General features: G+C 43.2%; 1 protein-coding gene across 1 annotated transcript; it reads right to left on the reverse strand.

The window, feature by feature from the left end:
* Nucleotides 1-6,818: 6,818 nt before the first annotated feature.
* Nucleotides 6,819-13,876, reverse strand: KCNK15 (potassium two pore domain channel subfamily K member 15). Its single transcript, XM_032218811.1, has 2 exons — nucleotides 13,287-13,876; nucleotides 6,819-7,840 (listed from the first exon to the last, which is right to left on the reverse strand). Exons 1-2 carry the CDS (start codon nucleotides 13,600-13,602, stop codon nucleotides 6,924-6,926), a joined length of 1,233 nt encoding a protein of 410 aa, XP_032074702.1. The 5' UTR covers nucleotides 13,603-13,876; the 3' UTR covers nucleotides 6,819-6,923.
* Nucleotides 13,877-14,574: the final 698 nt, after the last annotated feature.

A 14,574-nucleotide genomic window follows, 5' to 3' on the forward strand; every position in this document is an offset into this window, starting at 1 on the left:
GAAAGTCTATTTAGTCAAGCAATTTGGATTCTGGATAAATGCACTTTGAAATTCCAAGATCTTTCCTACAGAAAAGAATCTGTTCCCTCTTCTTTTAGCCAGGGTTAAGGCATACATTTGCCCTAGATTTAGTCAAAATTGCTACATGGCCTATGATAGGAAAAATAAAGGAAGATTCCTATGGGAAAAAAAAACTTGAAGCAGATATGTTTTGCATATGATTTGATGCTATAAAGGAGTGTTTCTCAACTACGGCAATTTTTAAGATGTGATTTTAAGATTAAGATTTTAAAGTTGAAAAACACCGTTTTAAAGGACTGGGATATTAAAAGAGGATAGATTATTGATAAAACTTGATTGTTTCAATTTTTTCCCCTATAAAGCATTCTGATGGGAAAAAGCCAGAAATAGGTATATGCAGAAAAAATCCTGGGTAAGGAACAGCTTGTGCCTGAACAGAAGCACCTGTTTCGTCTGTGCACAGAATAAAATGAGGATATTTTGGTCCAAGCAGATTTGGGCAGCAGGGAGAAAAAGTTGAAATCAGCAATTGGTGAGGAGAGAGGAAGGGAGGAACATGCTGGGAAGATTGAATTGGAGAGATGTATCTCCATGGTCCAAGAGAGACCAACCTTGACACCACTTCCACCACCCACTCTGAGTTTCAGTTCTATGTAACTATAGCTGGTCTGAACCAAAGGTGCTTTTTCAAGAGGCAACTGGACTTTCTGGTTTTTCTTTGAAGATGTTTCACTTCTCATCCAAGAAGCTTCTTATTTTCCAAAGCACCCGAAGGCCAGACAAGGAATAATGGATGGAAATTGACCAAGGAGAGAGTCAATCTAGAAATAAGAAGGGACTTTCTGACAGTGAGAACAATGGAACAGCTTGCCTTTCGGGAGTTGTGAGAGTTTCATCACTTGAGACTTTCAAGAAGAGACTGGACTGCCATTTGTCAGAAATGATATAGGGTCTCCTGCTTAAGTGGGGGATTGGACTAGATGATCTATAAAGTCCCTTCCAACTCTGTTAATCTGTTATAGCTGAGTGAAGTGAAACATCTCCAAAGAAAAACCAGAAAGTCCAGTTGCCTCCTGAAAAAGCACCTTTGGGACAACCATGACCTGGATGACTGAGAATCTCCATAGACATATGTAGCTGACCTGAAATAGTTCAGGAGGATAGTTTCCCCATTGTATGCACACCTGTAGGGTGGAATAAAGTCACACTTTAATTTGAAACAGTTCTTTACTTAGAGCAAGTACAGAAATATTTGAAGGAAGAATACAGAATATCTTTTCTCACGAAGAAGGTCCCTCTGGATGGACATAGAAACCACTGGAAAAGTTTAGGCACCATCCATATGTAGTAACAAAATGGACCTGAGCACTTATATCTTTTTAGAAAACATAGCCAAATTAAAACATTTGTTTGAACAGAGTCTTCCAGACAATTTCATTAAAATCAGTATAAAACTTACTTTCAATGTTGTTAAAATCATTCATTTCCTAGAATTTGATGTCTCATGCAGCTGCTACACCCACATTATTTAAACTCCATTGTTTATAGGTTTAAATATAGGTTAATTTTGTATTACTTTAGGTGGGTTATTAGATTAACGGCATAGGAAGTATTTTAATGTTGTCCAGCACCTAGTAACTATAGCATAGAAAAGTTAAAATAATAAAAACCTCCTTTTGTTTGGTAATTTGCAGGTTCCCTGCGTTAAACTTCTACAGTGACTTTACCCATTAAACAATGTGGGATTAATATTTTTTCCCTACCCACCATCCAATTTACATCTCTCTAAATTTGGTTGCTAAACCAATTCCAAAAATAACATTACCATTGTCGGGGGGTGGGGGGGTGGTGGAATTAAAGGGTCCTTTATGTAAACCTCTGACATGTTTTTAAAAATTAAGCAACTTGATTCCTTCAGATATACTTACCCTGTTTCCCTGAAAATAAGACCTCTCCAGGTAATGAGCCCAATCAGGCGTTTGACCGCATGCACTAAAATAAGCCCTCCCCCCAAAAATATTGCAACACAGAAGCAGTCATGAGGTGACCACGCTTGCCGCCTCCCACACCTCAAAAATAATAAGATCTCCCCGAAAATAAGGGAAGTGCTTATTTTGAGGGTTAAAAGAAAATAAGACCCTGTCTTATTTTTGGGAAACATGGTACTGATTTGTCACAGTAAATTCATCTGTTGAAAAAGATGCAGCCATTTATGGTTTCTCCCATGCTGGTTGATGAGAGACACAAATCAGGCTCAAAGTTGAAGCAGACAACTTCTGATTCAAGGAAAGGGGATCCCCCATCCTAAAATACTAGAATAAACCCAGAATCAAATCAGGTGATTGGTCCACATCCTGAGATTAAATCATCGGCAGGCAAACATAGATGCTCTGCTTCCAACTCCTGCATAATAAGATTTCCAATTTTTTCATTAGCAAGACAATGTGTGTTTACAGAAACCCATACATTCTTATACAATATGCAACAAAATTGGGCTTTCTAAAAAGGAAAAATTATGCTCGTCATCCATGACTTTCAAGAGTTATTATACTCCAAGAGGCTTAATATTATAATAAGCTAACTTCCCAGCCCAATATTGTTCAGCAATCATAGGAGAGTGCCAAGCAATAAATATAGCAATATATTTCTTGTGAAAGAAATAAGAACATCTCTCATCTGCAATATGCCTGCTTTGCGTGTAAAAGGATACGTGTAATATTATAGCTAAAAATATATGGATAAAAAAAATGTATCTGGACATTTCCCTCATCACCAAAGGCCTAGCTAGATTATGCTGGACTAGATGGGCAAATAGACCTTGTTTAAGAAAAGCAACTTATGTAATAGCAAAGGTTCATATGTCACACGAAGCCAGTGCTACACATACAGGCTGTTGAATAAGTCACAAATAACTAGGTTCACTCACCATCCTGAGCCTGATTTGCAATAATTATTCAAATTAGTTTGAAGCCATTTAGAAGCCCACTCACTTCTTATGGAAGCCTGGAAATGTTGTGCCCACTTATTTAAGTGCCACCCCTATTGCATTTCTATGGCACCTTAGGAGGGGAAGCTCCTGCATTCACTGTACAAGAAACTAAATTAAAAAGTAATTAACCACTGTGCCAGATTAGTCATTACACTCAAGACTGGAATTCAGTGTTAAGACATTAGTGCTGCTTTTTGGTGTGCCTATTTTAATTATCTAACTGGGGGGGGGGGGAGTGTCATTTTCGTTCCCAGCACTTTAGTTAACATTCCCAGACAATATAGGCCAATTCTCTGTCCCACAGGGGTGATCTTCCCGATTTTTAAAAGGTACTTCAGAATGGGAAGAGTCAGTGTTAAATCACAGCACACATTCTAGTATTGCAGGACATTGAGAATATCTGAATTGGCCTGAATCCAAAGGTGGATGCTGCCCGATGAGGAAATGTAGCTTAGGGTTTTCTGAGATGGAGGGTCCCCAAATAAATCCTTTGACAGCAAGAATGCTTTGTGTACGTTATTAACTTTGTATGTTTAGAACTAAGAAGAAATGTCTTGACAGTTAAAACAATCAGTGACCTCGTGGGGGCCAAGGTGGGCGTGGTCAGGGTGGGCGTGGCCAGCTTGACATCACTCCTGTCAAGAGCGCTAGTGGTGGCCTGAGTGTTCTGCCAGCGAAAACAGGTTCCTGAGTTCCATTTTCAGCTGCCACAGCCTCCTGCAACCCTCTGCCAGTAAACCTTTGCCAGTTTTTGCTGGCAGAGGGTTGCAGGAGGCCGTTGCAGTCCAAACCGGAGTTCGGGAGCCTATTTTTGCTGGCAGAAGCATTGTGGGCAGGTCCTTTGCTGTTTCCAGAGCGGCCCCGCAGGCCAGATCTAAGTACCATGCAGGCCAGATCCAGCCCATGGGTCTTGAGTTTGACACCCCTGGTATAGAATTTCTTGCCTAAGCAGGGGGTTGGACTAGAAGACCTCCAGGATCCTTTCCAACTCTGTTATTCTGATCTATTCTAAACTAGAAACAGAACTAAAACAACCAAGCCTAGAGGACACCAAGGACCCCGCAGAACCTAAACAATAATATAAATATCATCCTTGGCCTTTCTGAAAGGAGTTTAACCATGCCACTGCTAACCATCCCAAGTAAAGCCCAAAAATGATACGGAGAAGACAATACTTACTCTCTTTCTCACTTCACATATAACCAGCAGCTCTACAATAAAGCCTTGGGTTGCCAAAGGGAAAACAGCAACCTTCTATTGCCATTATTTCCCATGTTATCTGCCAACCAAGTCCAGGCAGCAGCTGCTGCAGCAGCAGACTATGAAAGACACACAGTTTCTCTTCTAACTTGATCCCTTTTCCGTTTTGTAATTGCATATATTGATGGTAGAGCTGCTGAAGGCAGCTGCAGACAAGAAAGATACAGCTATTCCAAGGCTGGTTTCGGTCTTTGGTGCACCAGCTTCCCTTTTCTTTCTTTTTCTTTTTTTAATGATGTTTATGAATTTTCAAGGCTGCAAATATGGACTACTTGATTTTGAAATTTCTCCACAGGGCTTAGAACTGTTTATGCTCTGCTCTGCAATATTCTATTCTATTCTATTCTATTCTATGGCTAGCTTTGCCAAGTGATAAGAATTAATTTTTTTACAAGCAAATATTTGCATATATTGGTCCAACAAGATTGAAACCTTGGGAGGGAAGGAGCAATAAGAGACATTGTGAATCACAATTAGCTGCTCCCCAATCTGCTGCCCCTCAGACGTGATCCCATTTGTTCTTCTAAACTGGAAGGGAAATGAGGAGAACATTTGTAACGATGATTGGGATTGGTGCAGAGGAGTAGGAGAGGTTTTCTGATGGTTAGCACAGGTTGATTGGCTTTCTTCCAAAGGCCACTAAGGATTTCAGGTGAAATGTAAACTACTAGAGGGCCCAAGGAACAATGTTATCTTACGTGCCTTGCCCAGTTTTATCAGCTGGGAGAAAGGCAGTTGAGAGATCCTAGCAACACTGGAAGTCTTGGAATATAAATAACCGAGAGAAGGGCTAAAGACATGAAACAGTCGTGGCAGGCAATTGCTCCATAATGATTTCCAGACAGAGCGATGCCTTTAATTGGATCCTGTCTGTATGTGAAAGTTGGCTATATAAATCACTGCTGTGTTTCTTTACAGTTTAAAAAAGCCACATTGCCTTTTTATAGTATCTTTCTTCCCACTCCTCCTGAATACTGTTTTCAGCCCCAAAGTGATAGATCACTGTACAATTTTATTTCCTACCACTGTGTATGCAAATAGGTTTCTAAATATGCTATTTGTACAGCTAAAATGAAGTGAGATGCACATGGATGTGTAGCCTGAGTGATGGGACTATGATAGATTATCATTCAAGTCTGGTGGACAGCTATATGGCTGTTTTCAGTGGCCTAAAACACTTGTAAATACATGCACATAAATTTAATTGAGGCACCATTAGTCCTCCCCATTTTCAGCCTGAAAATAAGCCCACCCACCTTCATCCCTGAATAACATTTCAAATCCAGAACACCTAATGGGAGAGCAAGTAAAACACTGTTCTAAAAAATCTGAATGGAAGAATCTCCCTATCAACATCCCTCCAAATAACCTTTGATGTTTAAAGATGTACACCACTACTGTAGATAAAGACAGTTGTGGTGAGAAAGCAGAACCTCTCCACAATAACTATTACAAAGAAGCCTCGGTGGGGCACACAAGTATGGATAGTCCTTGTTTAGTGACCAAAACTACGACCAAAGCTCTGTTGTTAAGTGAAGTGGATGCTAAATGAAACTGTGACTGTGCTTATGACCTTAGTTCAGCTTTCCTTTACCTTCCTTTACCGGCAAAGATGGTGAATGGATTGTTTGTAAAGTTACTTTTTCACCATTGTTGTTACTGTGAACAGTCATTAAATGAGGCAGTCGCTAAATGAATCCAGTGACAGATTAAGGCTCACTGGTGTCCTAAGCACTGACAAATCTTGGTGCCCCCCTCCTTTGTACATACTGTACAAATCTTCATTGGTGTTTTTCTTTCTTTCTCAACTTTGTGGTGCCCCCTTTGGGCCTGGTGCCCTAAGCACGTGCTTAGTCTGCCTAATGGTTAATACACCACCAAGGTGCTCCCAAACTGCATGTCCATTCTTTGCCCTATTACAGAATACTCAGTAGAACCCACAAGTCTGACATCTGTCCCATTTCTTTTAGGGTGTAGATCTGCCGACTTCTTCAGCAAAAACAAGACAAGCTGAGCCTACAGGCTGTCTTGCTACAACTGGGTATTATCTGTACATTTACCCCAGTGGAATAATTAGACATCTCCACAGATGTTATGGAAACTCAGAGGCACTGTGGGGTTTTAGTACTTAAATCCATTGAGCACTCGCCTTCTAATGCAAATGTTGTGACATATGTTGACGGAAGAACTATTATTCAGCATTAATTTCCAAAGGGCATTGCTCAGGCAGCATTGCAAGGGCTTGGCAGGAATGCAATATCCAGGGCAGAGGTGGATTCCTACTGGTTTACCCCGGTTCTGCCAAGTAGGTAGTAACACGGCTGCCCATGCACCCGAACCCGTTCTATTGTCGCCGGCGCTATCTTGATTTTTGCTTCTGCACATGCACAGGACAATCTCCATTGCAGACCTGGAGAATTTTTTGCACGCTGAACCGCCAGTAATACTGGTAGCAACCCACCCCAATCCATGGGTAGACATTTCAGAACACGCCTGCAAGGAAAAGGGGGAGGGGAAAGAAAAGAGGGCACTCCACAATTATCTGACAATTCAATTCACAATTTATCATCAAAGCACATGTTCGGTAGCAGGACACAGGCCCGAGTAAAAATTAAAAACAAAAAACAAAAGTTCCAAAGAGCATGCATGCTTTTCAAATAGACTTTCTCCGGACTCTGGAGTGCCCTCGGCAACTGGGACTATCAGATGACAAAGTACTGCCAGGAGAATTCAGGCCAGTGTGATCCTTACCACCTAGGGAGACTTCCATGATTTTGTAAGAAATTGAGTTATAATAAACCAGATTTGTATGACAGTTGAAAGGTTCAGCGTGGGGAGGATCTGGGCTTCTGTTCAGCCGTGGCCTGTAACACAGGCATGTACAAAAGGAAGGGACTTTTGTGGTAGAAACCAAGGATTTTCCTCTCTGCCGCTCAGCGTCATCATGGATCAATGGGATGAGGTTCATCTGACTGGTCCTGTCTTCTACAGGGAGCAAGATGTCGTTTGTACTCTGGCTATCTTCCCTGGGTTTCAAGTTGATGTAATTTCTGGCTCGCCTTAAAGACGCCTTCTCTTCTTCATCCCGGCGCTCATCTTCTGAGTTCATGATCAAAAATCTGAAGACCACTAAATTCAGGAAGGCCCCGATCACCGTCAAGCCCACTAAGATGTACATAAAGCTGAAGGCGACATAAGGAGGCTTCTTCTGCAAAGCTTCGTGTTTCTGCAAGGCGACAAAGTCTCCAAATCCAATGGTGGTCAAGGTTATGAAGCAGTAATAAAAGGCATGAAAGAAAGTCCAGCCTTCAAAGTAGGAAAAGGCAGCTGCCCCAATGCCTAATGTCCCCATACATGAGAGAAAACCAACCACAACCATGTTTTTCATGGAGACTGTGGTCTGCCTCATTCCCAGACACTGCTTTATTTTTTTTAGCAGCATCCGAACAAGGATGTTCATGCGCTCCCCAAGGCTCTGGAACATAACCAGGGTGAGTGGGATACCAAGGATTGCATAGAACATGCAAAACACTTTGCCAACATCAGTTCCAGGAGCTGCATGCCCATAGCCTGCAGCAAAACAAAGAAATAAAAAGAGAAATTTTTATTAAAAATGAAGAAAGAAAGAAAATCACAGTCCATCCTATTTCAAGAACTAGCTTAATCATGGAAATTTCATGTAACTGCCTTTGGGTGACGACGGGTGCTGTCGGTCTCAAGAACTAGATATTCCCCATGGATACAAAACAACCTTGTACAATATGATACACAAAGAAAAGATTATGAAACTTCACATGTGTTGAAGGACCAGATATTTAAGGATGATGAGAAGAAATGCAAACATGAAATGATATGATCCCTTAGAAAACACAAGCAATAATTTATTGGCCCAATGTGTGATGTTATCTGAAAAAAACTTGATATTAACCCATAATACATAGTAGAACAAGGCTTCCACGTTCACACTAGAGATTATTGATAATCCTTTCCGAGAATTAAAAACACTTGCTGCTGAAAGTGTTAAAGATGTGCATGAACAGTTAGCGAGTGGAGTTACTCAAGAGGAGAAAGTGAAATTTGTTATGTTCAATGCCAAGTTTGAGAACCGTTGGAAAAGCTTTCTGGTCTTCTCTATCCAATACCCTTGTTGAGTAGCCAGTTCACTAAAAGGCCACTACTCCAGTAAATTTAAAAACAAAGATGCTTATAAGCAACAACTCCAGCTTGTTCGTACACGCCCAGTTTATTGAGTGGAACATAAATTAGTTCAGGCGTGAAATTGTATTGGCAGAAAACTAGTAAATATTTGTTTAGTAGCTGCTTTTGTAGACTTACTAGCAAAGCTGAACGATGAATTTCCACTCCAAACCTACAAGACTGATTTTCTTTATGTTTTAATAGTAACTATTATTTTGTTTGTTATTTTTTTAATTCTTTCCCAATTTATCTTTTTTCTTTTCTTTCTTTCTTTCTTTCTTTCTTTCTTTCTTTCTTTCTTTCTCTTTCCTTCCTTCCTTCCTTTCCTTTTCTCTTCTCATTTTTTGGCTGGAGTGGGTAGACAAATATTTCAAATGTCATTCCTCTCTAGATTTGTTTATAAGCATTATAAATGATGGGGTTTATTTTCTTTTCAATTCCTTTCCTAATGAAATGTGCCACACCATTATCTTTTTGCCAAACAGTTGCCAAATGTCAATGTTTTCTTTGAGGACAGTATGCTCATTACAGCACTTTTGATAAAATATTTATATCATAACCTACATCTACATTTTACTGGTTATCCATTCAGTTCGGAAAAATGCTTGGAGAACTCTCTGTAATCCCTTCCCCCCACCATCAATGAGCATCATCTACTGCCCATTCTAATGTAATCTGCGAAAATATTAAAAAGCAACATTACTATTGGTGAGTCGCACTTGGGGCTCCATGTCTTACATCCCTCCACCGAGAAAAATGCCCATCTTTTCTACTATCTACTTCATTCTTTAACCAAATTGAAACCGAAGTCCTGGTTTCGCGAGAAGTAAAGACAATATTTGCATGACAAGATAAAAGAAAGTGGGGATCAAAAATTGAATGTTGAGAAATGTAAGTTGCACAAAAGTACAGTGGAAGGATAGAGTCCAGGGGTGGGATTCTACCAGTTCAAACCAGTTCAGATGAACCAGTAGCTCCGACTATCAGCTGGGAGTGAACCAGTTCGCTCTGACTTTGATGTGGGTCCACCCACCTGCCCCCGCGCTATACTCATCTATACTTCCTTTTCAGAAGCCCAGCTGATCGGTGCGGCAGAGTGGATTGCCGCACCTCAGCTGGTTTCCTCGCCAGCAGTAATGCGGAAGGTGAGTTTTCTGTAAAGTGTGCCCACACGTGCAGTGCTCATCGGGCAGGTCAGGTGCATGTGCGCGCTCAGCAAACTGGTTGTTAAACTGGTAGGATCCCACCCCTGATAGAGTCCCATGCAAACCAGACATTGCAACTTGCTTTCTGCAAGGTTTGGCAAGAGCAACTTTGCATGGATTCTTTCCCATTCATGCTTGTCCCTTTATCCTGTACATAAACAATGATGTAAGCAGTTCTTCTCCAAAGAAAAGACAGTTAAAGATACATGAATATATCACCATAGATGGAAATCATACTTGCTATTTATTTATGTTATTGTGGGGAGAGAGGAGTCTCATTATGGTGCAATACTTATTTTTTCTTTCTATCAAATATTGTCCTTTAAAAAAAAATCAAACTCTATCATTTGGACAGTGGGGATTGGGAAAACAAAAATGTCCTAAATTGCATAGTTGGTAATTAATTTGTAATTTTTAATATTTGAAACCCACTTGCCCCATGGATGGTGAAAGAAGCAATCACTGCCAGTTCTCCAAAATGCTGGGCAAACCCAGGACAGAAACAAGTGCCCAAAAATACATATATTCTCTCCATAAATACCTTTCTATGCCTTGTTTTATAACAGCAGAGAATGTTGCTCTTGTTTTAAGTGATTTAATTTGTGTCATGCTCCATATAAGGATAAAGGTAAAGGTTCCCCTCGCACATATATGCTATTCATTCCCGACTCTAGGGGGTGATGCTCATCTCCATTTCAAACCCGAAGAGCCAGTGCTGTCCGAAGACATTTCTGTGATCATATGGCCGGCATGACTAAACGCCACAGGTGCACAGAACACTGTTACCTTCCCATCAAGTGTGGTTCCTATTTTTCTACTTGCATTTTGCATGCTTTCGAATTGCTAGGTTGGCAGAAACTAAGATAAGTAATGGGAGCTCACTCCGTTATGCGGTACTAGGGATTCGAACCTCCAAATTGCCAACCATTCTGATTGACAAGCTCAGAGTCTTAGCCACTGAGCCACTATATCCCTTTCATGCTCCACGAGGATATACATCTGCAATAGAAGAATTGGATATACGAAAGGGATACTCAACTTAAAACTATAGGTTTAGCCACCATTCAAAGTCAGAATAGGGTTGGAAAAAGTTACTTATGATTGGTCCATTGCAGCGTCTCCAAGGTCATGTGATCAACTTTGGGTGTTTGGCAATTGGCATGTATTTATGATGGTTGCAGCATTCTGGGGATCATGGGATTGCCTTTCTAGCTAGCTTCTGATGAGCAAAGTCAATTGAGAAAGCCAGATTTGCTTAAGAACCTCACGATTCATTTAACAATTGCAGTGATTGGCATAATAATTGTGGCAAAAAGGTCCTAAAATCAGGCACACTTAATCACTGCCTTGTTTAGCAATGGAAATTCTGGACCCAATTATGGTTGCATGTGAAAGACTACCCGTGCACCTTTACATGAATGAACTACAGGTCGTCCTCGACTTACAACAGTTCATTTAGTGACCAAAGTTATAACAGCATTGAAAAATGTGACCGATGACCGTTTTTCACAGTCGCAACCTTTGCAGCCTCCCCATGGTCATGTGATCAAAATTAGGGATTTTATATTTATGATGGCTGAAGTGTCCCAGGGTCTTGTGATCCCCTCTTGCAACCTTCTGACAAGGAAAGTCAATGGCGGAGCTAGATTCACTTAACAAATGCTTACGAATTTAACAACTGCAGTGATTCACTTAACAAATGTGGCAAGAAAGGTTGAAAAATGGGGCAAACCTCCCTTAACAAATGTCTCAGTTAGCAACATAAATTTTGGGCTCAATTGTGGGCCTAAGTTGAGAGTGGCCATTTCTAATCCTATAGCCATGTCACTATTTCCAATGCCCCCCCCCCTTTCTCCCCCAATCTTAGGACTAGATCGGTAACAGTAACGGCTTCAGAGACCAGGTCAACAGCCTTGATGTGGCAAGGACACTCCTGATGTGAACTCTGCTGACAATTTACAGATTAAAAGAGTTGGAAGGAACCTTGTAAGTCATCTAATGCAACCCCCGCCCCCCAAGCAGGAGACCCTACACCATTTCTGACAAATTACAGTCCAATCTCTTCTTGAAAGCCTCCAACAACTTCCTCACAACTTCCGAAGGCAACTTCTGTTCCATTGGTTGATTGTTGTCACTGTCAGAAAATTTATCCTTATTTCTAAGTTGAATCTCTCCTTGATCAGCTTCCACCCATTATTCCTTATCTGGCCTTCAGGGGCTTTGGAAAATAGCTGGATCCCTTCCTCTCTCTGGCAGCCCTCAAATATTGGAACACTGCTATAATGTCTCCCCTGGCCCTTCTCTTCACTTTCCCAGATCAACTGGGGATGAGTGGCCAGTTACATTACAGCGTATAAGGTTGCAAAAGAGTATAAGAGTAGTAATTTTCTTGAAAATTATGAACCAGTGTGAGTACACTAAACTGGAATTGAGGCTGGACTTCTTCAGTGAGCAGTATTTACATCTCAAGCCTTCCTTGGAAGTATATATAGTCTTCAATTTACGACCACAACTGAGCCCAAAATTTACACTGCTGAGGGAGAAGTTTGTTAAGTGAATTTTGCCCCATTTTACGACTTTTCTTGCCACTTTTGCTAAGTGAATCACTGCAGTTGTTATATGAATAATACAGCTGTAAAGTGATTATGGTTTCCCTGTTGACTTCGCTTGTCAGACTGTTGCAAAAAGGGATTGCATGACCCAGGGACACTGCTACCGTCATAAATATGAGTCAGTAGCCAAGCATCTGCGTCACACATCCATGGGGATGCTGCAACAGTTGTAAGTCTGAAAAGCAGTCGTAAGTCGCTTTTTTGAGGGCTGTTGTAACTTCGAACGGTCACTAAGCAAACTGTTGTAAGTCGAGGGCTACCTGTACCGTCCTTTTCTCTTTCGTAAATGACCCCAGTTCCAGGTGGAAAGTGGATTGTGATCAAGCGAAGTACTCTGTACATATTCCAAAATGCTTTTCATAATAGTTAGCTCACACATTCTATCGTGAAAACAGCTAAAATTAAGTTTGAAATGTAGGCTTGTTGGGAGAGCTGAGGAAAGCTCACACTGACTGATGGCTGCAACAAGTGATTTCTGGTGGTCCAATCTGCCTATGAATTCCTCAGCTTGTAGCCCCAAAACAACTTGTAGCCCCTAAGCATCCCGAGACCACCAAGCTGGGGAAGGCTGGTGTAAGAGAAGCTGCAGGAACCAAGTTCACACTGACTAGGGTCATCGGCTTCTTGTGGGCTCTGGGTCCACGGAAGAGTGAAACGCTCACCTGGACGCAGGTAAACTCTGTCCACCAATCCTTCTACATGCAGAGGCCAACGCCCCTAAATTGCTATGCCTTTTAAGATCTGGCGCACCGAGCTCGCATTCAGCCTAGACTGGATGCCCCAGGATGCCCACACGCCACACCTCCTACAGCTGGCGGGGCAGATGGAGCCCCAGGCTCACCCACAGGTGGCTCCTTGGAAGGAGGGCGAGGGGATGATGATGATGATGATGATGATGATGATGATGATGATGATGGGGCGGGGGAAGGGAGGGGAGGGCCACCCTGCCGCCTCGTGGTCAAAGGGAAAGCGGACCCTGGATGCCGAGAGCCGCGCACTCACCGATGGTGGTGATCACCGTGATGGCAAAGTAAAAGGAGCCGGCGAACCTCCACTGGCGGCCGGCTCGGTGAGGCTCGGCCCGTAGGACCAGCCGCTCAAACTCCCGATAGTCTTCCGGCGAGAAGCGGTACTTCTTTCGGAGGTCGCTGCGCTTCTGCTCCAGGAGGCGCTTGTGGCCGATCTCGGCCTCGGACTCGAGCGCATCGAAGACGGCGGCGCCCACCAGCAGATAGGAGAAAACGCAGACGATCAGGGAGACCGTGCGGAGGTTCTGCCGCTTCATGGCGAGCAGGCGGCCGCCCCAAGGAGGCAGCATCAGCTGGGGAGCCGCATGGCCCCGGAGCAGCCGACCAGACCTCCCTAGGCGCAGTCCACCATCCCCTCGGCGACCCCCTCCCCCGGGCTTTGCGTGGCGAGGGAGCCCGGTTGGAGAGCAGCAGCTTCCGCCAGCAGCCGGGCTCACCTCCCGTCCCGCCTGCCCTGCCTCAGATCGAGCGGCTCCCCGAGTGACAGCCAGGAGGTCGATTCCGCCTTCCGCCCTGGTTAAGCTGCTCGTACCGGCGGCGATCTCCGGCGTGTTGCAGCCAGAAACGAGCGGCGGCTCCAGTCGCAGGCAAGGAGCTACCACGCCTCCCCTTCCCAGCTGCGGGTGTGGGAAGAGGAGGCGGGTGGGGCCGGGAGCGCTTGCGCCACCGGAGGCCGCGCCCCGGTGAGCCGAAGGAGCTTGGCTGTGAACTCGCGCTGTCCTAGCTGGAACCTGAGCGCCTTGAACGCGGAGACCGCGAATCGCCTTCAGGTTAGCTCCTAACTGTGGTCCGGAGCCTTAGCCATACTGGAAGCAAAATCCCATCGGTTTCTCTCAGCAAGGCAGTCACTGGTGCACACATAGCCGATGGAACCCAGTAGAATTTCTTTCCAAGTACTGCATGCATTTTCCCCCACATAGCCAACTGCACAGCTTATTTGGTCTTTGAATGACGTCATTGGGCCCAGTTTTTGTCCTGGCGCTCTGACATTTTGAGCAGTGAGCCCCTCTAGCAGGACAAACATTAAACTGGCTTTTATTTGCATTTGGCGTCTTTTAGCTCCCCCTCTCCACTGGCAATAACTTTTTGGATTTCAAAAGCTGGAAAACAGGCTTTGAAGCACTTCTGATTTCATATGCAGCCTTTTGCTTGAATGCTGCTTGGCCAGGAAAAGCAAGCAAGTAGTAAAAGCTCCCAGGGAGGAAAGCTAGGGCAAATGTAGACAGCATACTAAAAAGCAGAGACACCACCCTGCTAACAAA

Source organism: Thamnophis elegans, chromosome 5, assembly GCF_009769535.1.
Source record: "Thamnophis elegans isolate rThaEle1 chromosome 5, rThaEle1.pri, whole genome shotgun sequence".
Lineage (NCBI taxonomy): Eukaryota > Metazoa > Chordata > Lepidosauria > Squamata > Colubridae > Thamnophis > Thamnophis elegans.

Bases quoted from the DNA above. Each gene is read 5' to 3' on its own strand.
- KCNK15 (XM_032218811.1), bottom strand. From the start codon at position 13,602: ATGCTGCCTCCTTGGGGCGGCCGCCTGCTCGCCATGAAGCGGCAGAAC. The intron at 7,841-13,286 runs GTGAGTGCGCGG...GTTTTGCTGCAG, and splicing joins CACGGTGATCACCACCATCG to GCTATGGGCATGCAGCTCCT.